A 24,640-nucleotide genomic window follows, 5' to 3' on the forward strand; every position below is an offset into this window, starting at 1 on the left:
TGCGTATGGTATTCAACTATTTTGACACCCTGGTTAATTTTGCTGAAATGTTTGTTCTCTTTTTTTATTCTTTGTTATACAGGATGGTTTTCTGGGGCAGCGGGGGGGAGAGGGGAAGGACACATGAGAGATGAAAGTGATGTTAAAACAAAAGAACAGCAGCCAATTATTTGAAAAATAAATGTTTGTTGTAGTTGAGTTGCCTTTAAGCTGTCATTACGGCCACTATTACTACTATCACCTCCAGTATAGCTTAAAGTAGCTGAGGTTCAGCCTGGAGGCAATGAACCATGCATGGGGAGACAGGCAGCCGGGCAGCACTGGCCCCAGCAGCTGCACTTGGGGGCACCATGACCAGGTGTATTTAAGGCAGAAGCAGGGCCATCAAAAGAACTGGCAGATTTAATGAGGCCAAACTTTATGCCATTTGGTGGTTTTAGCAGCTCACAGAGTAAAAACAAGACCCAAGTGAGCATGTGGATCATGAGCAGTCACCACTACCTTGTCTGGGTTTCAAAGGAAGCCACTCCCCTGATGCATCTCTCCTCCAGTGGGCTATGGGCAGGGAAGTGGTGGGCGGGGTAGAGGAGTCATTTTTCCTTTCTCCAGTATCTGGTATCCTGTGGCAGGGCCTGGTACTGTTCCAACGTGTCAAGCTTTCCCATATCAGATGAGACCACACTGTGATGAGACCTTTCCAAGACAGCTTTTACTATGTTTGTGATGCAGTTCTGGCTCTCAGATTCTGCCCAATGACCCCAAGGCCACATTGTGAGAATCCCAATGAAATAATTTCCATTGTGAAGCTAGCATTTAATAACTTTAATAACAAAGAACTTTTCAAATGTTATCTTATTTGGTTCTCACAACCACCGTGGGAAGAAGGTGCCATCAGCCTTAATTCCTCCCCTCCAACCCTGTGCACTCTAAGCATCCCAAGTAGCAGAGGATAAGGCCAGGCAGCCAGCAGCACAGAGTTGAGAGGATGTGCCCCAAAACTCTAGGGACCCATGTGAAGAGACTTGACAGATAAAACCCTTAAAGGTTCAGAGCTGGGTATGTTAATAAGGGGCAGGTTGGGGAGAACTCAGAACCCAGAAAGAGCATGCTCACCTTTATAATGCTCCAGCTCACTAAAGGATCCAAATGCTAAAGATGCGCACACACGCATGTCCGTGTATGCATGTGTGTGTGTGTGTGTGGTACTCTCTGCCTCTCTATCAGATATAAGCTCTCTGAGGGTAGGATTGTTTTCATTTTTCTTTCTGAATCTCTAGAACCAACCAAGTACAGCGCATTACCCCTAGCAGTCACTTAATAAATGTCTGTCAAGTTGAGATTACATTACAGCCCCTTCATTTTACAAATGAGAAAACAGAGGTAGAGTGACTTGTTTGAGGTCGCATGGAAGGTTACTGGGAGAACTGGAATTTAAACTCAAGACACAGTGGAGAATAATAGAAAAGGGTGCAGGATAGGAGAGAAGGCTGGAGGAAAGATGGGAAAAGGTAATGCATCTAAGTGTGTGGTTCTATCCCTGACTCCCAGGGAGCTAGTCAGGATCCAGTCACGTAAGTCCATCTGTCTATCCCTGTTCCCACCTACAGAACTGCAAAAGAAGGAAAAAACACAGTATAGAAGAAAAGGGATAAGGAAAGCAGGAAGAAGGTACAGTCGGCTCCCTGTCCGGGGGCATTGCCAAGAGAAAGAGGCTGCAAGGAGACAGGCAGGGAATTCCCAGTGGCTGAACCCACCAAAATCCCCAAGCCCAGTGAAGTCACTAAGGTCAGTCCCTTGCCTTGAGGTAGACCAGGGATCTGACCATTCCAAATGATGGTCCTCTAGCAGGAGAACTCCCATCACCTGCCACGATCCTCCAGGAATACCACAGGGACAACTAAGGCAAGTGGGGGCTAAGGGTGGGAGCTTTGGGAAAACCTCAAGCAGAAGGTAGGCATCTCTACCCCCTGGGCTGAGCCCTGTCATTGCCCACCCCACCCCCACCCCCAAGACAGACCCCTACCTTGCTGTTCTGAATGAGGCGTGTGATGTGTTCAAAGCAGTTGTTGCTAAGGAAGACGGCTTGGAGGACAGGGCGGTCAGCACAGTCCAGCATCTCTGGAATGGCATCTGGTAAGGGGCAGAGAGAAGAGGAAGAGAGAATGACAAAGTCAGGATTCAAAAAAAAAATCTTACAGTCAAGAATACTGGGCTCGATCTAATAAGATGTAATTCAAATACAGGAAAACAAACTCTCACACCAGGGTTCAAAAAACCAACTTCACAAGTATAAGATGGTAGAGGTGTGAGTATAAAGCAGTTTATCTGAAAAAGATCAGGAGGATTCAGTGGCCGGCAAGCTCAGTATGACTCAACAGTGTGTCACAGTAGATAAGGAAGTCACTGCAATGCTGGGCTGTGTTAAGACATGAACAGTAATCAGAACTAAAGAGGTGAATAATTCTGCTTTCATCTGCCCTAGTCAGATCAGATCTACGTTCAGTTCTGGTCATTATGTTTTAAGAAAAACACTGATAAGCTGGACAGAGGGTCCAGGGACCCCAACTGGGATAGGGAAGAGCTTTAAGTTCATTTCGTATGAGGACTTGAGATCTTTAGACTGGAGAAAATTTGGGGGACAAATGACAGCTGTCCTCAAGGACTTGAAGGGCTGGAATGTGGACCCATGATTACATTTGTTCTCCTCGGGCCCAGAGGGCAGAACTGGAAGCTGCAAAGAGGCAAATTGAGAATTGAAGGAAAAACCCTCCTAACAGTGTAGTGTGTAGTGGGGTCAGTAATTGTGTATTTGTCATCTGAGACTACCCTAGCAAAGTGAGGAGGTGCTCATCACCAGAAGGCTGGTGACCAGGGAGATGAATTTTCTGGCCCCAGAAATGCATGGAGAGGTCTGGGATAAGGTCTGGAGAAGATCTGTTGTGTTGGTAGAGGAAAGCCCCACACTGATGAAGTCAGTTAAGTATTCAAATGTAAAATTTAGCTCTTCAAAAATTTATAAATGATGTAATGACTCTTTATAAAATTGTGGCTTATCCCTGACCTAGACTATTTTTTCTCACTGGCCTAGAGTCAACTCTCCCTCCTCTCCACCTCCTTCCCATCTGGAAGATCAAAAAATTAAACCCAGTGCCTCATTGTCATCCCCCCAAACTTCTAAATGAGACAGTGAAGGTAAGGGCTGAGGGGTAGATGCTAAATCAGGCTCCAAAAATATCATAACAAGCTAAAATCTATTAAGATAAATGTGTATAAGGGTAAATATTAAGTCCTGCACCTGGATAAAAAAAAAAAACAACAGTCATAAGAACAGGAATGGGAAGATATGATTGGACATCAGTTGCAGGCAGGCAGATTTTGGCTCAATATAAAGAAAAACTTGTTAACATTCAGAACTGTATGAAAGTTGAAGGGGTAGCTCTGGGAAGTAGAGGGTCCTTATTCCCTGGTGGTCTTCAAATAGAAGTGGGATGACTGCTTTACTTTGAACAAGTCCCTCCTCTCCACAATAAGAGGGAAGGGCAAGATTAGGAGTTTGTAAACTCGGTTCCCCAAAGAGACCAGAGAATTTGGTGAGAAAAAAAAATGACTTCTTTATTTTCACTAACCTAAGGGATATCGTAAAGCAGATTTCTGCTCAGGCAGCAGAACTGGACTAGATGACCTCTAGAGTCCCTCCCAATTCTGAGATTCTACGAAGACTTTGGGGTTCCAAAAGAGTCAAGGGTGTAGAAATAATGTTGGTCAGGGAATCAGAAGATCTAGGTCCAAGACCCAGCTCGACTACCAAGTCACAGTGTGGCCTTGGACAAGCAGCCTCACCTCTCTGGGCTTTAGTGTCTAAGGTCCAAGTTGGATGGGGGAGAAGCAGTCCAGAGAAATGTGGCCAACTGGGCCTACAGCAGATCTACTCTCACTGTTTTACCCTTATCTTAAGATGGTGATACTGTGCCATTCAGGGAACCTAGCCTTTAGGCAAATGAGCGCCAGGCATTTTCCTCCCCTTAGAGAAAAGTTCTAGATTTTACATACCAAGCATGCTGACCCGGAGCATGATAAGGCCTTCTTCTCCACCAGTAGGGCTGGGGGTGGGACTATTGGCCTGGGTTGTAGCTGGGGGTCGATCTGTGTTGAGGACTCGGAAATAGCCTTCCAGAAGGGCTCGGAGTTCTGGGCCCCGCTGAGAGGTACCACTGGCATGGAGGAGGTGCACAGCTCCCACTAGCCCCTGAAGGGCCAGCCGCAGGAGGTGGGGGTCCTGGGAAGGGCCGCCCCAGCTGCGAAGTACCCCCAGGAGTCCTTCCACAGATGCTGGGGTGACGGCAGCCTGTGCATTCTCCTGGATTGGGGGAAGAGGGGCACAGAGATAGAGTAGTAGACGCAGGACACAGAACACATTTGTCTCCCAATATAGTGCTCCAAGGTCTAGGGCTCCAGAGGTTTGAGAACAATTCCTATAATTCCTTCCTTCAATTAGCCTACTTTATCACCTCCCAGATCTTGGTTCTCGCCCTCTTCTGGACCCCTTCTATGTGAAGCAAGACCTGCCCCTTGTTGGGTGTAGCCATTAGGGAAGAAGATGAGCTGGGACTGGCCCCCAAATTTCCTGCCTTGTATTCCAAGGCAACCCTTGAGTCCTATTGTCCAGGGTTTAGGGAAAAATCTGGGGGCTCCTTTCAGTCTCCTTTAGGAGCTTCTAGGAGGGAAGAGGCAAGAAGACTCAACTGACCTCTTTCCATTAGGGCCTTAACCCACCCAAAAATACAGGGCCACAAGGCATGAAATTATAGACTGCCAAAGCTGGAAGGGACCTTAGAACACAGCATGCCAGAACTGTGAGAATGCTAGAGCTGGAAGGGATCTTAGGACACAGAATATCAGATGTGGGAGGGACCTTGAAACACAGAAGGCCAGAGCTGGAAGAGACCTCAGAACACAGACTTTCAGAGCTGGGAGGGACTTTAGAATACAGAATGTCACATCCAGGAAGGAAGGGAGGGAGGGAGGAAGCTAGGAGGGAAGGAAAGAGGGAAGGGAAAAGGAAAGGGAGGAGGGAAGGGAGAAAGGGAGGGAGGGAGGAAGGAAGCTAGGAGGCAAGGAAAGAGGGAAGGGAAGAAGGAAGGGAGGAGGGATGGAAGGGAGGGAGGAAGTTAAGAGGGAAGGAAAGAGGGAAGGGAGGAGGGAAGGGAGAGAAGAAGGAAAGAAGAAAGAAAGGAAGGGAGGAGGGAAGAACAAAAGAATGAAGGAACAAAGGAAAGAAAAAGCATTTTTTTAGGGCTTACTACAAGCCGGGTAGGTGCTTAGAAACTTAGAACAATGAACACAGAATGTCAGTCCTGGAAGGGATCTTTGGACACAAAAGGTCAAGGAAACTTAGAACACAGAATGTCAGAGAACAGAGAGTGACATTTAAACATAAAATGTCAGAACTCAGATCTTAGAACATAAAAATGTTGGGCTTTAAGGCACCTTAGAGATCCTGTGGTCCAACCCACTCATTTTATTGGGAAGGAAACTGAGGCAGAGAAAGGATAAATGATTTGCCCAAAGATACAAAATTAGTAAATGGCAGACATAGGCCTAGGAGCCAGCCCAATGCTGCCTCCTAGGCAGCTTTCAAAGCCCACATCCCTGGAGAGAAGCCTAAAATACCAGGCTATTAAAAAAAAAAATCTTTCTGGCCTCCTAAGATGCCCTGAAACCGATTCCTTAGCTCACTTCAACATCCCACAGTGCAGTTCCTCAAACTCCTAACTCTCTTCCCCCCTTGACTAAGATTCCATTCTCTCCTCCACCCCCACCCCATCCAGCCCCCAACCATCCAGCCGCACCTTTCCGCCGGTGATGATGGCTCCAAAGAGGTGGATGAATCGTAACTGCAGGATTGGAGGAAGAAGATCAACATCCTGGAGGCTCTCTATAGTGAAAAGAGAGAAAAGAGAATCAGATTCAGGTTGAGAAGGGCTGAGACCAGAGCTACCTCAGCTACACCAAAGAGACAAATAGGGTCTTTCTTCTCTGTGTGTTGAGAAATGTCTCCGGCTCTCCTTTTCCAACCTGGCTGGCTGTATGTCCCAGGGGCCAGATCACAAGACCCTGAAGACTGAGGTTATAATGATAACACTTCCTCTCTAAAAAAAAAGGGGGGGGCCCATATGGAACAAGATTTGTCCAGGTTCCCCTCCCCTAAGTCTGGTGGGGAGTATAAGACCCTGCCTTTAGGGAGCCCCGGGTCTGATGGGGGATACTAGGCAGTATACAGGGGGATAAATGGGAAGGAGAATATCTCCCAGCCTCTCTTTAGATCCCTAAGTAGAAGAGGGCCCCTCTGGGCCCCATGGTACCCTGAGGCATCTCCTGGTTCTCCCCCTGCCTTTCGAAAGGAAATGGAGACATACTGCAATTGGCTTCAGGCTCACTTAGAGCTAAGTCTCAAATGCAAATTTCCTTCATATTCTCAGTCTCCAGCCACCTGTTGGGGATGTTGGGGGCTTTCCTGCTCCCTTCCTTCTGGAGACCCCAGTTTTTCTCTAAATGAAAATGTAACGGCTACTTTCAGGACTTTTAGGGGCTTTTCTCCCCCAATTAAAGTCAACAAACATTATTCAGTGCCTAACATGTGCTTACGTTACTTGTTTGATGTCACTGTTTCGGCTCCTAATTAATAAACATAGTTATTATAGGCAATAAAGAAAAACCTGGGGCAGGGAAGGGGAACAGTTCCCAGTTAATTATTCTTTAGTTTTTCTTTTAAAAAAAAAGTATTTTTGCTCCCCTGCTCCCACAACCTTAACAAAGAGAGATGAAGGGGAAAAAAACGCTATATGTCTCAGAATCATAATTTTAGAGCACAAAAGGACTATAGAGATGACAGAATTTATCATCCTCTTGTTCAATCCATACCCCAAAGAAATCTCCACCCTAATTCATTAGTGGTCACCAAGGAGAGGCAAGATGATGAAGAGAAAAATCTCCCACCTGCTGAGGCAGCCCATGCCCTTCTGGGAAGCTCAAATCATTAAGGAGGTTTTTCCCAACATTCTGCCTATATTTATTTACATCTCTGGAAGTTCCCCCTCACCCAATGCTTCCAGTTCTGTCCTCTGGTCTCTTTCCCACATGATTGCCCTTCATACACTTGAAGATGGCTGTTTTCCAGGCTAAACCTTCCTGGTCGTTTTAGCCAGTCCTCATGGGATATGGTCACAAGGCCCTTTACCACCTGGGCTACCCTCCCCTGGACCTTCCCCACCACCTCATCAATGTCCTTCTTAAACTATGGCTACACACACACACACACACACACACACACACATAGTGAGTTGCCCAAGGTGACCCAGGATCACAAGAAGCAAAGTCAGGAATAAAACTCAGCTCTTCCGACCGCAAGTCCAGCCCACTTTCCTTTCACCTCAGATCCCAAAGTGGGGAACCCTTAGCATAAACTTCTTGAGGGCAGGGACTGTCTCTCTTCTCAGGTTTGCATTCCCAGCACTCAGTAAGTGCTTCATAAATGCTAAATAACCACTCCCTTCTGCTACTAAAGGAGAAAAGTCATCCACCAATGTGAAAGAGGGACAGGGCCGGTGCCAATGAGAGTGGGAACAGCTCTGCCAAAAGTGGAGATGGCAAAACAAACCAGACACAGGAAGCTGGAGTGCTGGAAATACCAAGTGAGTCGTGGAAATAATCTGATAAATGTTACTGGCGATACAGTTTGAAATGCTACTTATTCAAATTTTATAAAAACGCAGAATTTTTGTTTTACTGGGACCATTGGCTTCCCATCTCCGGGCCTCTGTTTCTCTATCAGCCTTGGAAACTTATTGGCTATGTGACCCTAGGCAAGTCATTTAACCACTATGAGCCTCGGTTTCCTCATCTGTAAAGTGGGGATACGGATATCTTTATTACCTACCTCATAGGCTTTATCAAACAAGATGAAGAATGGATCAATCTTTGAAAACTTGGAAATGCTATATTAATGTCAGTTATTATCACTGTTATTGTTATCAAGTATAAAAGGAGGGGATTGTGTTAGATGACTGCCAATGTCCTTTATAGGTCTAAATTGGTGATCCTATTGGGGTTCTTAACATTTTTAGTATCACGGACCCCTATGGCAATCTAGTGAAGCTCACAGATCCCTCCTCAGAACTATATTGTTAAAGGCATAAAAGACATAGGATTGCAAAGGAAACCAATTATATGAAAATACAGTTAGCAAAATATTTTTTAAACCAAGTTGATAGATCCGATGTTAAGAACCCTACCTAGGTAGGAGCTGAGGCCTAGACTCATCCTCAGACCCCAGGCAGGTCAGGTCTCTGACCTTTCTGATTGTGCAATTTCACCCCCTAAAGAAATGGGCCATCTCCTGACTGTTCTTTGTTTCTTAGGAGGCCTTGGGCTCTGGGCTATGCAGGATGGAAAGAGAGAAGAGGAGGGTTCTGATAATAAAGTGCTCTAAGCTAGAGATCCTGGGCAGGGCCTCTGGATGCTGCCACCATCCATGGAGGAGCCAGGAAAAGTGGGGTGGAGGGGAGTGCTGTCTATAAGGCAGCTTTGAGGGGAAAGTGAATGAGGGCCCAGGACTGGCTCCTCAGCCTGAGCCATTAATCATTGGAAACTGCCCCAGAGAGATTTTAAGCAAGGAACAAGGGGTCCAGCATGGCACCCACGTGCATGTGTACGCACATACATAGCTGTCTGCAAAGAAACACTCCATAAGGCATGCCCACGTGTCTGTAGGTATCATGGCCTACATGAACTCCATTTTGGAGTCCAAGGGGAGAATCTGAAGCCCAGTCCAGCTACTCACCACCTCCATTACTTTGAACAAGTCCCTTCTCTCCACAATAAGAGGGAAGGGCAAGATTAGGAGTTTGTAAACTGGGTTCCCCAAAGAGACCAGAGAATTTGGTGATAAAAAAAAATGACTTCTTTATTTTCACTAACCTATGACTGAAAATTAGCAATTCTTTCAATTATTTAAGAACATCATTCCGGACAGGGGTCCTTCAGCTTCACCAGGCTGGCACAAGTAAGGTTAGGAATCCCTAACTCAGTAAGGTCCTTGCTGCCACACGATATCATGATTGTCCAACTCACAGAAATGCACATTTTTCAAAGACATAAAGACGACCTGTTCAGATTCTTGAACACTAGAACACCTGCAGCCTCCTGCTGGGGAGAGAGTGGACTTGTGTTTTGTGCCAGAGGGCAGAACTAGGGCTAAAAGGCAGAACCTACAGGAGAGTGACCTTTTGCTCAGTATTTAGAAGGTCCTTGCTCATAGAAAAGCAACTGCCTAGAACTGGTCATAGGAAAGAGCTGCCTAGAACTGGAATGGGCTATTTTGTCAAGTGGTGAGCTCCCTGTCACTGGAAGTGTTCGAGTAGCTGCCGACGGCCATCCCAGCTGAGATGTTTTTGTAGGAATTCCTGCCCTGGGTAGGAAGTGGGATTAACACTTTGATGTCCTCTGGGGCATTGATTATGTACTTGCTTGTATCTATGGGGCAGGTATCACTATTCTACCTCTGCCTGTCCCTAAGGTCTCTCTTCACTGAATCCTTACAATTTGATGATACTCAAAACCCAGCACACACATACACACACACACCAGACACATTCATGAAGAGACAGAGTCAAGGGGCCAAATGGAATTTTACACACACACACACACACACACACACACACACACACACACTTACACACTTACACACACACACACACACACACACCCTGAAGAACACCATACATACAAATGCCCAGAGACATAATCTTCAGAACAAGACTATAACATAGAAACACATGTGTACAAAGTTCTACAGGCATGAGGACACAAAGTCAAAAAGAAACAAACAGGATATACATACACAGAGAAAAACAGAGATGTGTGCGTGCACACATAAAGATGCCCAGAATCACTGGACAGTGTAGCATGGAGAAAAGCAACACTGGCTTTGGAGTCATGGGATCTGGGTTCAAATCCCAGTTCTGCCACGTTAGCTATGTGACCTTAATTCCTCTGCGTCTCAGTTTTCTTATCTGTAAAACAGAAGACTGCACAAAATGGCCTCTAATATCACTGATACCTTTAAACATATGATCCTCTATTAATGCACCATCCCCCCACCATAGACACAAAAACAAATATTGACCCAGGTATACGGACAAAGACGCGTATATAAAAGTGGATATGAGAAATCATAGAATTTCCTGTCACACCCACAGACTAGACTCTCTCTTTCCCCTAGGCACAATGCAGTTCTTCCAATTCAGGTCACATCCACATGTACACATCCCTCTCCTCACTCTACCTGTGTGTGTCTGCTTTTGCTCAATCAATGAGGAAGGTGAGAGAGGGGGGAATCAGCTCCTTTCAGCCTTGGCAAAGCTCCCAACCCCTTCCTTACTCCCCCTTCCGCCACCAGTGAACCAGTGATTAGCAGGGGAAGTTGGTGGGGAAGTCCCGACCCCCCAGCAAGTGCTGACTTAGCAGCTGCCTTTCTCACATGTAACTGTAATCTCCCCTCTCTCTTTCAAGGAAACTCTCTTCTCTCTTTCAAGGAACCTCCCCTCTGAAACATCCTGCTTTTCCTTTCCAGTCTGGGAAACCATATCAAGGCTAAGAGGAACACAGGCATGAGCAGGGCAAAGATACAGAGTACAGGGATGTTTACACAGTAAGTACATGACAAGTACTTGCCAAATGTAACTTTCTTAGATTGAGAAGATTAGAAGAAAAGCCAGGTAAGATGACAAAACAGGGAAATGATAAATGCTGGAGAGGATGTGGGGAAATTGGAACATTGTTACATTGCTGGTGGAGTTGTGAACTGATCCAGCCATTCTGGAGAGCAATTTGGAACTATGCCCAAAGGGCTATAAAAATGTTCATACCCTTTGACCCAGGAATACCACTTCTAGGGCTGTATCCCAAAGAGATCACACAAGTGGGAAAAGGACCCATATGTACAAAAATATTTATAGAAGCTCTTTTTGTAGTAGCTAAGAATTGGAAATCGAGAGGATGCCCATCAATTGGGGAATGGCTGAACAAGCTGCGGTATATGAAGGTAATGAAATACTATTGGGCTATAAGAAATGGGGATGATACGGACTTCATAATAACCTGGAAAAACCTACACGATATAATGCTGAGTGAGCAGAGCAGAACCAGGAGAACATTATACACAACCACAGATATATGGATTCTGTGAGGACTAACCCTGATAGACTTTGTTCTTCTCAGCAACACAAGGTTCAAAGACAACTCCATAGGACTCATGATGGAGAATGCTATCTACATCCAGAGAAAGAACTATGGAGTCTGAGTGCAGATTGAGGTACACTTTATGCTCGCCTTTTTTTCCCCCTTTTTTCCTCTCTTTTTTGTTTTTGGGTGGTTTTTTTTGGTTCTCTTTCTTCTTTCTCATGATTCATTCCATTGGTCATAATTCTTCTCCACAATTTGACTAGTGTGTAAATTAGCTCAATGTGAAGTTATACATGGAAGATATATGGGATTCCATGCTGTCTTGGGGAGTGGGGGAGGGAGGGAAGAAAATCTGGAACTCAAAATTATGTAGAACCAAGTGTTGTAAACTTAGATAAATAAATAAATAAAATATAGAAGAAAAGCCAGGGGTCCAAGCTCTCAGTTTAAAGTTCTACAGGAGCTCTAACACATAAAAGCTTTTCCCATCTCTGAGTTCCTTAGTGCTTCTGGGAGGCAGACACCTCTACCCTAAATCTCTCTCTCTAGTCTTGAATCTCTCTCCTAGGCTCCATTCCTTCATGGAGCTCCACCTAGATAGTCCAACAATACCCCAGATTTTTAAAAACCAAGATTTTTATCTTTCCCTCTAAAGCTGCACCCCTCTTTGATTGGGCCATCTGTCTGTGGCACCTCCGTTCACCCAACTTTCCATGCCTCAGTTTCCTCAACTATAAAATAGAGATGATAGCAGCTCCTACCTCGCAGGGCTATTGTGAGGCTCAAATGAGATAATATTCATAAAGCTCAATGCCTGGCATATAGGCAGTGCCATATGGATTGTTATTCTCTTCCCCTTCCTCTCAGCTATTAGTGAGGCCTCCCAGCTGAGTCATTTGCAAAGGTGATAAGCTTGCTATCTATGTCTTCAACCAAGACAATAATAAAAACGGTAAAGAAAAGCTTCCTCGTCTAGTCTATCTCTTCTCACTCTGAGATTCTGTGATTCTTCCATCGATCTCACCTTTCATACTTAATCAGTTTTCAAGTCCTCACCACTGCTATTGCTCTCACATCTATTCCCACTGAAACCACCCTCATCAAGACCTTCATTAACATCAGTCTAGAAGAGTTCACTGGTCTCCTAATTGGTCTTACTGCCTCCCTCCCTCTCCAATCCACTCCTCACACTGTCAAATTACTTTTTTATACATGGCCCTGAACCATATAACACTTTTGTTGCAAACTCTCTCATGGTTCCACATTGCTTGAAGAAAATCCAAGCTACTTTTCCCAGCATTCAAGGTTCTGTACTGTCTGGGGTCACCCTACCTTTCCACTGTTACCTTATTTTATTCACCTTGCACAATCTATGCTCCACCCAATTATAGGGACAAAGTCTGATTTAAAAGAGGAACCTAGAACATTAAAAAAAAATCCTAAAAAAGACAAAAAATACTAGAGATCCAAATGGAAGAAAACATAAACCTATCACAATTTTAAATATAAATTACTAAAGAATTAAAAAAAAGAGTAGCAGAAAAATTAAGAAAACAAACAAAAAACACACACCATAATCTGCTACTTATAAGAAACACTGGAAATAAAGCAAAGATATGTGTAAAACAAAAAGAGAGACTGGAACAAAATTGACTGTGCATCAGGCAAATACAAAAGAGCAGGAGCTACTCGCATGCATCCCTGGTTGGCTTCTACAGCCCTTCACAGCCTCATCCACTCTTTCCTCTCCAGTGTTCTTGCACCTGAGCCCCTTCCACATACTCTTGTGATCCAGGCACGCTGGCTTCCTTGCTGTTCACTGCCCGAGACGCTACATCACTCAGCTGTGGGGGTTCTCACTGGCTACCCCCCATGCCTAGAACTGTTGTCCTCCTCAGCTCCAGATCCCAGCTACAATTTCACCGTCTGCAACAAGTTTTTCCTGATCCCCCTTAACGCTGATGACTCCCCTCCAAGATTATCTCCAATTTATCCTTATTGGCACATATCAAATATTTGTACATATTCCGTAAATCTCTTATTTGTACATAGTTGTCTGCATTTCGTCTCCCCCATTAGACTGTGAGCTGCCCAAAGAACAGGGACTGATTTTTGCCCTTCTTTACATTCTCGGGACTTAGCACTACCCCTTTAACATAGTAAGAGCTTAATAAATGTTTGCTGCCTATCAAATGAAGCAAAAATAAAAATTCACTATGTAAAGAGAGATAAACAAAATAACATTATTCTTAGAGGAACCAGAGACAACAAACTATTATGAATATTAAACTCATATTCCCCAAATGGCATAGAATGTAAAGTCATAAAGGAAAAACTAACTGAACTGCAAAAAGACACAGATGATAGTAAGACAGAAACAGTAGGAGGCTTAAATGTCCCTCTCTTCCTGAGCTGAACACAACTTAACAGGAAGATAAACAAAAGGGAAAATATAATTGGCGGGGGAGGGAGAGGGTTACAGAGATTTTATCAGAGTATAAGGAAAAACTTTCAAACACTTAGAGCTCTGCAAATGTAAAATAAACTGCCTTGAGAGGGAGTTTACTGTCGCTGGAAGCTTCCAAATGGAGACCAGATGACCATTTGTCACAGATGTCATCTGTATCACGAGGTCTGCAACTCTGCCATTGCCCATGGATTCTTCATTTGCACTCACCCCACACAGCTAATCTGTTGCCCAATTTTATCATTTCTATCTCTACAACATCTCTCATCTGTGCCCCCTTCTCTCCATGCACACAGCCACATCCTGGTTAAGGCACTCGTCACCTCTCTCCGGGACTACCAGACTGCAACGCTCTTCTAACTGGTCTTCCTGTCTCATGCCGCTCCCTGTTCCGGTCCATCCTCCACAAAGCCACCAATGAAATTTTCCTGACGGTTAGGTCTGACCATGCTGCCTCCCCCTAGTAAACCAGTGGCCCCCACCGGCCTCTAGGATCAAATATAAACTCTATTTGGAGTTTAAAGCCTTTCACAAGCTAGTCCCAAACTCTCTGGCTTTGTTATACATTACTTCCCTTTATGCACTCTGTGCTCAAGTCAAAATGGCCAGCTTTGCTATTCCTTACATATGATACTCATCGTCCCCCTCCATGCCTTTGCACTGGCTGTCCCTCACGCCTAGAAAGCACTCACTCTTCCCCTCCACCTCGCAGAACCCTAGATTTCCTTTAAAACTCAGGCCAAATACCACCTTCTATGTTTACCCTTTTCTGATCCCCCAGCTGCCTCTCCCTGTCCCTCAAATCTTGCATTTGTTTTGCACAGACTTCTACATGTACATGCTATCTCCCCCAACTGAGCATAATCTCCCTGAGGGCAGCAACTGTTTCACTATTCTCCTCATAGCACCGGCACCTGGCTCATAGTAGGCACTTAACAATATGCTTGTTGAGTGACTCACTCAGGTAGGAATTGGACTGAATGACATCCAGTCATTTCCCTGATCTAAGTCTCAATTTCCTCACCTGTAAAATGGGTCTAATACTGCTCACACTACCTAGCTCACGGGGCTGTTGGGAGGAAAACCCTTCGTAAAGTACTTGAAGCACTTTATAAAGTGCGATGACAGCGACCTCTGAGTGCCCTTCCAAGTCTCAGATTCCATAATTCTACGACACGGGTTCAAAAGACAGTTCTGGCTCTTATCTGTCAAGACTTGAGCACGGACGTGTAACTTCCCCTTTGTCAGCTTCCTATCGCATAGGAAGGACAGGAGGAAAAGCACACTGTAAACCTTCCACTGCCATAGAAAGTTCAGCTATTAATGCAAATGCACACACACACACACACACACACACACACACACACACACACATATATATATATACATATATATACATATATACATACACACACATTTTATTTCCCCCCAATTACATGTCAAAACACTTTTTTAATATTTGGGGCTTTTTTTTAAGTTTGGAGTTCCAAATTCTATCCTTCCCTCCTCCCTCCTTCCCCTCCCCATTCCCTGAGATGGTAAGCAATCAGATATAGTTTATAGCTGTGGAATCATTTAAAACATTTCCATTAATCAACACAATTATTCCTGCAGATTACTTTAAGATGATTCTATGACCAAAGGGTTGTAAGAGGCAAAAGCACCAGATTGAAGTTAGGAGACCCGAGTTCAAATCCTAACTCTGCTACTTCCTACCTATAGGGAAATCGCTTGGCAAATGGCTTCCCTTTCCTCTTCCTTCCTTACTAGCGGTGTGACCTTGGGCAGTCACTTAACCTCTTGCCTCAGTTTCCTCAAAGGTAAAATAGAACTAATAAGAGCACCTCTCCCCACCAGGACTGACAGTGCCTGAGTTTCTGGGCCTTAGCTTCCTCCTCTGTAAAATGAGGGGGGATAGACTCAGGGGTCTCTAGTGACCTTAAGCCCACGACCTTATTAAATGAACGAGTGACTGCTGAATGACTGACCAAATGAGAAAGTAAAAGGCTAAATGGAGGGGAGAAGGAGAAAGGAACAAGAATCTATGGAGGGCCTACTATGTGTCAGGCACATGCTGAGCACTTTACAAATATTATCTCATTTGATCTTTACAATAACACCCTCCCCCCAGTAGGTTACCCTTGTCATCCCCATTTTGTAGTTAAGGAAACTGATGTAGACAGAGGTTAAGGGGCTTGCCCAAGGTCACAGCTAATAAGTGGTTTAGGCCAGTCTTCCCGACTCCAGACTCAGAGCTCTATCTACTGCACCACTAGAGGCCGGCAGGGGAGAATAGAAAAAAAAGAGGAAAAAAGCATCGGACTCACCTTGAAAGAAAGTGCTGAAGTCCTGCGGCAGAGCTGCTGGAGCAAACTTGTATTTGCTTTTCTCCTTGGGGCTCACGACTTCCCTAAAGGAAGGGAGGAAGGAAGGAGCCCCTGAGGCTGGGAGTTGGGAGAAGGGGCCTCTGAGGGCTCCTCAGAACACTGCCTGCCTGCCCATCACCCCTGATTTCCTGGACCTTTGGTCTATCCTCAAATATCTGCCCCACCCCCATCACTAGTGTTACAGAAATAATTGCCTAGGCAGGTCCTCCAACCGGACCCTCTTCCAAGGGCCGGTGATTATCCCTTATTGGAAAACACCCCCAAGAAACCACCTCCTCTAGGGGACCCACATGCACGAGCCTTGACCCTCCAGAGTCTGGCTTAACTACGCTTTACAGCAGCTATTTATCACACCGTCTCTACTGCCACCCCTCAAAAAAAGAGAGGGGACAAAAGTCCTCACATGAGTTCCATATATCCTATCCTTACTCAACCCTCTAAGTCCCCAAGAACAAACCCTGGAAGTAAACACTTCTCAGTCTGGAATTCAAGGCTTCCAATGATCTCCCTCCATGTGTACATGCAACTTTCACCAGACTGGTGAACTCCTTGCCTCAGTGTTCACTGACCATACCATGCTTATTCTTCACACCAGACCTTTGCTGACATCATTCCACTCACCTAGAAGGTCCAAATCATTCATTCAACCAGTCAGCAAGTCATGTAATAAACACCTATTAAGTGCTTACTGTGTGTGTACTGCAGGACCTTAGTTTCTAGGGTGTTTACCAAGGTCTTCCTTCCTGCCCCTCTAAGACTATTGCAACAGCATCCTATGTCTTCTTCCCCTCACAAATGAAACTAAACCACCTCCAGTCTAACCTACTTGACTTCAGGTCTGCCTGGTGGAATCTTCCTGGAATTCAGAATTCACTTTGCTCAAAAGGGCATCTGTGGGCTCCCGGGCAAAGCTGAAGTCCAATTCATATACCCTATACTCCAGCCAAACTAAACTTTTTCCTAAATATGCAGCCTCCACGCTTTCTTGCCCAGGCTTTTCTGTGTCCAAAATGTCTTCCCTCCCCATTTTCACCTGCTGAGTTTCTAGGGAGATTCTAAAGCCTATCTCAGAAGACACCCTTCTCCAGGAAGCTTGCTCAATCGCTCCCCAGCCTATGAAAGCATTCCCCTTCAGACCTCAAATGATGCTTTGCTGCTCTCTCAATACTAACACTTATCCTGTAATATTGCATATGATAGTTATCTATGTTGTTTGTGTCTTATCCCCTCATTCTATTGTGATCTCCATGGAGGCAGGGACTGTGTCTCAGCTAAACTTTGTGCTTCCCCCCAGGGCTGAGCAATGTTTGGCACACAGCAGGTGCCTAGAAAGTGTTCTGTTTTGTTTAACAATTGAGTGATGATACTTAATATCTATATGACCTGGAGTAAGTCACAGTAATCACTCTGGCCTCCGTTGGCCCATGTGTAAAATAAGGGGGCTAGATTACAGTGTCCCTAAGGTCCGTCCTTGTTCTAGAGTCTACGAATGAACAAATCACAGAACCTCAGCATGGGAAGGTACCTCGGAGGCCCTCTGGTTCAACCCACACATCTGACCCAGAATCTACTCTAAATAAGGTAAGGCATGGTCCCCATCCTCAGGGAGCTTAAGGCCTCAGTCAAATCTCACTCCTTTCTAGAAAGCGCCTTCCCCCGCTGACTCAGGCCACAGTCACCCTCCCTTCTCTGAGTTCTCTAGACCCTCTTTAGGCAGTGCCCAGTTATCAATGGTTTTCTCTACCTGTCTGGTGTCCCCAGACAGAGCTGGTACTCCCTGAAGACAAGGATACTGTGTTCTCCTTGTATCTCACCAACCTTCCAGCCCCACCCCGCCCAAGACCCAGGACAGTGCTGGACACAGGGTGGGATAGGAGGGTTTGGGTTTTTTAGTTGTTGATGATACTTTCTGATTGGCATAATCACAGTTCCTTGACCCTTCCTCCCCCACCCCACATACATACTGCAAGTCTTCCCACCCTGCCCTGCCAGTCTCACCCACTCAGCTGCCGTCTCCAGGTCTGATAGGGATCGAAAAGGCACTCCAGAAGGTGGAGGGCATGGAGCGCCACGCTCTCCAGCTGAGACTTGCAGGGTCTGTCAGAGCCTGGGGCACCTCTCTTTAACTGGAAATGGAAGAGAGAGGGAAGGGCGGATTAGCAAGTCAAAGAGGGAATCAGGAGGGCAGCAGAGTCCCACTGAACTGAACCAGGCAAGGTCACCACGCAGCCTTGTGGTGTTGTACTCTCGGTAAATCTGGCCTTCACAAATGGACTGCGAGCTTCCACTGTCCCCCGGCATAGCTCAACACTGGGCTGAGCATAGGGATCATTCAACCAGCACTAGCTGAGGTTTTCAGGCCTCAGCACAACTAGGAACTTTCAGACACACATTCACAACATCTACAATCACACAATGGCACACACATACTTTTGGGGACAAGATCTGTGATTTAATTGGTATGGGGGACTTCCAGAGAGAGGAAGCTCTCTACCAATGCAGATATTTAATGATCTATAACCACAACTACCAACACTCAAGCATATATACATTCTATTTTTTTTTTTTGGAGAAAATCAGGGTTAAGTGACTTCCCCAGGGTCACACAACTGGTCAGAGGTCAAATTTGAACTCAGGTTCTCCTGATCCAGGGCCGGTACTCTATCCACTGCACCACCTAGCTGCCACCCTATACATTCTTAAAGGCACACACTCACAACCAAGCAGCTATGACACCCTGAGTGATCCCCACAGCTCTACTCTAGGTTTGGAGAGGGTCCAGTCTCAAGGACTCCCTGCTCCCCTAGGTGAAGGACTTAACAGCAAGCCACTAAAGAGAAAACGCCTAGAGAGAGGTGGCAGGAGCTGATTATCTTGAGTCCCGTAGCCTGGGGAAGGGCCCTACCTGCTCCCAGCCCCAACCCCTACCCAGAGCCTCACCTCTGTGCTGCAGGCCCCCAGCATCATTATCACTGGGGGGATGAAGATGGGAGTCTTCTCTGCCTGGACGTTCTCTAGGTTCCTGCAAGGATAGAGGAAAGGGGAGATGATTAGAAATTCAAGGGGAGGCCTGTGAGCATCCTGAGCGCTTTCCCAGTAGTTAAGTACACACACAGGTGCACACATTGATATAGGGATGTCCTGCCCCTGAAAACGAGTATGTGGTTGGGTCCACAATGATAAAACAACAGAAAGACTGACCAGGACCTATACACACAGGTATAAAGAAGAATCTGAGCATAGAAACGCATCCATACACAAAAGGACACAGAGAAAAGAATGGACATGAGATGATGAAGATGACAAAAAAACCAACTTAGCCCAAACACATATAATCACACACACACAGAAGCACAAAGATATATACAGCCACTCTGGTAGCCTCTACATAGAGTCTCTCTCATCTTCCAGAGTGATGGGGAAGATAGGTATAAGGGAAAAGAGAAGAGAGAGGTACAGGTAGAAATGAAGAGGAAAGAGAAAGGCATCTCCCCCTTAGTCTGTTTAGTGCAGTCTTCCTCCCTCACCGCACCCCCTCATGTGGGTTATTAGGAGCCACTTGGGGGGAGAAGTAGGATGTGAAGGGACAGACACGGAGAGCCGAGCACATCCCTGGCCTTGGTCTGCTTGGCGTACCAAGGGCAAAGATGCAAGAAGGGCATCGGTCTGCTTTGGCCTACTAATCTCAACCCCAAATCACCAGGGGCATCCCCCTGAGAAGCCATGGAACAATGGAACAAGCCTTCAACTGGGACTCAGGAGACCTGGGTTCATGCTTACTAGCTGTGTGACCTAAGGCAAACCACATCATCTGTCTGGGCCTCAGCTTTCTCTTCCAGAGAGCAGGGACAATAGTCCTTATAAGGCCAATTTTAAACAGGATATCCAAACTGTTGCCAAATCTTGTCACCTCTCCACCTTTACAACATGTCTAGCACACATCCTCTTTTCTCTGCACACACGGCCACAACACTAACTTGGCCTCTCAGCCCCTGGACTATGGAGGGCCTTCCTCCCTCAAGTCTCTCCCTTCTCCAATCCAGCCTCCATTCACTCAACCCTCAAGGGGGTGTTCCTCAAGTGTAGGTCTGGCCACGTCCCCCTCCCTACCTGCTCACTGAGCTCCAGGGGCTTCCCTATTACTTCAAGAATCAAATATGAAGTCCCCTGGCATTCAGAGGTTTTCATAACCTGGATCCTTCCTACCTTCCCAGGTTTTCTACACTTTACTCCCTACGTACACTCAACAATTCAGCAGTCCAAAAACATGGGCTTTGTTTTCGTCTTTGTATTTGTCATTTGTCTTTCTTTGTATCCCCCGAGTTTCATATAGTGCCCAGAACATAATAAGAACTTAATAAATGCTCGCTGACTAATTGAAGAAATGCTTTGTAAACTACACCATGCTTGATAAGTAGGACCTGTTCTGACTGTCACCTACTCACCAGTTCCCAGGGATGATGGAGAACCTCATTGTGTCCCCCATCCTTGGTCCACCTCCATCTCACTAAAGATGTTTGTAGGGTCCAGAGCCCCTCCTTCTCAGGCTTGGCTGTTAGCACCCAGGCTGGGTTCTGCTTGGGGTCTATGTTGTATTAAGCATGTTCTATGCAATGTTGTATTGTGGGCACGCACGTCCATGTGTGCAGGTAGGCAAATATACATACCCACACAACAGGCTCTGCTTATGTTTACTGAACTGAAGTGGACTGGAAGGATCCCAAGGTACTCAGAAGATAAGGTTCTGATGCAAGAAGCAGCCAATGCTAGGGATGGAGTGAGAAGATGAGCCCCCCAAGACTCAAGGAACAGGGAAAAAACCCAAAGAGGTGACCTTTTCACCCCAGAATCTCAGAATGTTGGAGTGGGGAAAAAACCTCAGAGATTGTCACATCCAATCTCTTTTCACACTTTAGATGAGGAAACAGGCTCAGAGAAAGGAATGGCTTGGCCATGGTCAAACAGCAGACATAATGAAACTTCAAAGAATGCCAGACCTAGATAGGACCTTCAATCATAGAAAGTTAGGGCCTGAAGTGGTTCAATCTGACAAACAGCTCCATTTTAAGGAGAGGATAAGTGAGTCTCGGAGAGGGCACCGCCACCCTGGAATCTCTCTCTTCCTCTACCCCAACACCTGGGTGTGCCTACCTGCAGATAATGATGAAGAACTTGAGAAGAAGCAGGGCTTGGGTCAGGTTGGCCTCCCCCAGGCACTCGGTGCATAGCCCCAGCTGCTGCCCCAGGACCTGCAGCACGTTCTGGGGCAGGAGGGGAATCTCTGACGTAGCTTCTTCTGGCCTGGGGTAGAAAAGAGGGATCATTGATAGAGAATGTGGTCGCCTCCTTCCGATCTCCATCCCTGTGCTGTCTACTAACAGGGTCAAACCCGCCTGCCCCACCCTGAGGTCACCCTCCTCTGCACCCCAGCCAGTGAGTCTCTCCATTAGAGCCACTCCCCAGGGGCACAGGAGCTGCGGGAAGACCCTGACAGCATGTGGAGCATGACAATAATGATGATAATATCACTAAATAAAACCCAGCATTTATGTAGTGCTTACTGTGTGCCAAGGACTGTGCCAACCCTTTACAAATATCATCTCATTTGAGCCTCACAGCAAACCTGGGTGCGAGGGGCTGTTATTATCTCCATCTTTTTAACAGTAGAGTTAATCATGGCTAATAGAGATTAAATGACCTGCCCTCTAGGATTACCCATCCAGCAAGTGTCTGAGGCTGGACTTGAATTCAAGCCTTCCTGACTCCAGGCTCAGCACTCTAAACGCTATGCCACCTAGATGCCTAGAAGGGTACAAAGTTTTCCTATAATTTTTTCCCCTTCATACAAATTAGCTATTGACTTGGAAGGCAGAGGGAAAAGAAAACCCCAAGAGAGGAAAGCCAAGGATGGGTAGAATGGCAGGGAACATGGAGGGGTAGGGAAGGTCAGGAAGATCAAGCCTCAGCCAGGGGGAGCACACGTTTGTGCGTGCGTGTGTGTGTGTGTGTGTGTGTGTGTGTGTGTGTTTTCATACCACTTCCATGTTTGTGTGAATCTCCCACAGCTCATCCCTCTCTACCCACTTCACTCCCAGTCACACTTAGGTGGAACCTGGACTGGGGATTGGTGCAGGGAGGGGTCTGTGCCTGGGTCCCTTATTCCCCTCGATTCCCCCTACCCTTCACCTTCGAGGCTCCAGAGAATGCACCGCAATGACCTTCTCAAAGCTGGCGACGAACGCTTCCAGCCACTGGTGCAGGTAGCTCAGGTCTTTCTGTAAGAAACACAAGGCCCAGGACTTGGTGAGGTTTCTGTTGGAGGGCAAACGACAGGCACCAGATGCCCCAGGGTCTCCTGTTGACCGGGGCTGTTCATGGTGCAGTAGCAAGAGCACTAAATATGGAGTCGAAAAACCTGGGTTCAAAATCCTAATAGACATTAACCAGCTGGGGGACCATGGGAAGAACACTCCCTCCATTTCCTCCTCTGTAAAATGAGGCAAATAACGCTACTATATATAATACAGGAATATTGTAGGAAAAGAAGAAAAAAAGAAATGAGGATTTTGTTGTTGTTGTTGAGGTAATCAGGGCTAAGTGACTTGCCCAGGGTCACACAGCCAGTAAATGTCTGAGGCTGGATTTGAACTCAGGTTCTCCAGACTCCAGGGCCACTGCACCATCCACTGAGCCACCTAGCTGTCCCTGATTACTTTTTAAAAGTCATCATCATCATCATTATTATTATTTTTCTAAAAGCACATTAGAAATGAGAGAGAATCTTAATATTGTACTTAAATGTGCAAATATTGTGTCCCCTAATAGAAGGTGAGCTACTAAAAGGCAGAGCCCTAATTCATGTTGCCTACAGCACCAGTCGGCTCTTCCGAAAACATGGCTCTGATTCCTCCCCTGCTTAAACACCTTCAGTGACTCCCTATGGCCTACGGGACAGAGTTCTGCTGCCTTATCCAGGCATTTAAGACTTTCTAGAGTCTGACTCTCACTAACCATGCCAGCCTTGTCTCACACTTTTCCCCTTCACCAACCCTATACTCCACTTGAACTAGTCTGTCTTCCCTGTTCCCTGAACAAGCCCCACACTTCCAGACCCTACTTGTCTCAATGTTACCCATCCTTCAAGGCTTGACTCAAATAACCTTCCCTGACACGTCCCCCTCTGGAAGTAATCTCTCCCACCTCTAACTCTAACAATTCTTTCTTTATACCTCTCCTTTCTTTTTGTGCTTCTCAGCGTATGCCTTGTATGATAATTATTTCCCTATGTATCTTAGTTCCCCACTAAAATATAAGGCCCCTGAGGGCAAGACCTGTGTCTTATCCCAGACTGGTAACCTCAGACTGGCTTTGATTCTTCCCTCTTCCTAACCCTCTAGGCCCAATCAATTGCAAGTCTAAAGAAAACATCATGGTGTCATGCATAGCACTGGTATGAAGAATGCCGGCACTTCCACTTACTGCCTGTGTGGCCCTTTATCCTCCATAAGCCTCGGTTTTATCATCTATAAAATGAAGGGGCTGGATTAAACAGCCTCTGAGGTCTCTCACAGCTCTGTACCCTGTGATACTATTGCTTCCTAGCATGTCTGCAATCCAACCTCTCTCTTCTGTTCCCACCGCCCACCCCCACCCTCATTCAGGCCCTCATTTCTTCTTAACTACTACTATTGTAATAATTTCATAACCAGTAGCTTCTTCCTGACTCCGGTATCTCTTCTCTCCAACCTATTCTGTACCTGCTGACAGGGCAATTCATCTTCCTAAAACTGCTCCAATCACATTACTTCCCTCCTCAAAACCATTCAGTGACTCCTCATTACCTCCTTCTAATGTAAAAACTCCTGATTCTGGAATCCAAGGTCCAGTCTACCCCCGTACAGCCTTCCCTTAGCCCCCTGAGCAGTTTGGGAGTTTCCATATAGGAAAGAAGACTGGGGATCAGGAAGCACTGCTTAACATGGGAGAAGGCCCCAGTGGGATCCCTGGAAAGCATGAAGGAACCAGGGCACCCACTGAAGGGCACATAGAGCCAAAGCAAAAACTATCACCATTTAGCAAGGCATGGCCCTTACCCTGATCTCAGCTCTCCCAGATCTGCCAGACAGGAACCATCAGACCCCAAATCACCATGCAGGGATGTAGGAGTCCAGATGTTCAGGGTCAGCATGGACTACACATAGGAACTCACCTCTCTCTAGCACTTTATGGTTTACAAAAGGCTTCCCCTTTGTCCACATCATCATACTTGGTCCTCATTACCCCATGAGGTGGGAAATGCGAGATATTTATCTCCCCATTTTACAGATGGGAAAAGTGAGGTCCCAATGAGGAAAGTTATTTGCCCACGGTCTCAAAGCTAGCAAGTGGCAGAGAGGGAGACACCAAGCCAGATTTCCTGATTCCAGATTCCATTCCAGGTCCCATTCTCAACAGTTTTATGCTATATGTTATCTTTGCATGTGTGGGAGTCTGGAGCATGTGCAATGCCTAACCAGGCTAGGAGATGCGTCTCAATACATCTCTC

The 24,640-nt window shown here is 46.1% G+C and overlaps 1 protein-coding gene across 3 annotated transcripts in view; it reads right to left on the reverse strand.

Moving 5' to 3' along the window:
* NBEAL2 (neurobeachin like 2) overlaps positions 1–24,640 on the reverse strand; it is a 157,632-nt gene that overhangs the window by 63,470 nt on the left and 69,522 nt on the right. For all 3 annotated transcript variants that reach the window (XM_036738106.1, XM_036738107.1, XM_036738105.1), the window contains exons 2-9: positions 22,282–22,370; positions 21,247–21,396; positions 19,036–19,117; positions 18,094–18,221; positions 16,036–16,118; positions 5,850–5,935; positions 4,051–4,357; positions 2,024–2,130 (exon numbers count right to left, since the gene is read on the reverse strand). In XM_036738106.1, coding sequence (XP_036594001.1) covers positions 2,024–2,130; positions 4,051–4,357; positions 5,850–5,935; positions 16,036–16,118; positions 18,094–18,221; positions 19,036–19,117; positions 21,247–21,396; positions 22,282–22,370 — 1,032 coding nt within the window. The remainder of the gene's footprint in view (positions 1–2,023; positions 2,131–4,050; positions 4,358–5,849; positions 5,936–16,035; positions 16,119–18,093; positions 18,222–19,035; positions 19,118–21,246; positions 21,397–22,281; positions 22,371–24,640) is intronic.

This window comes from Trichosurus vulpecula, chromosome 9 (genome assembly GCF_011100635.1).
Source record: "Trichosurus vulpecula isolate mTriVul1 chromosome 9, mTriVul1.pri, whole genome shotgun sequence".
NCBI lineage: Eukaryota > Metazoa > Chordata > Mammalia > Diprotodontia > Phalangeridae > Trichosurus > Trichosurus vulpecula.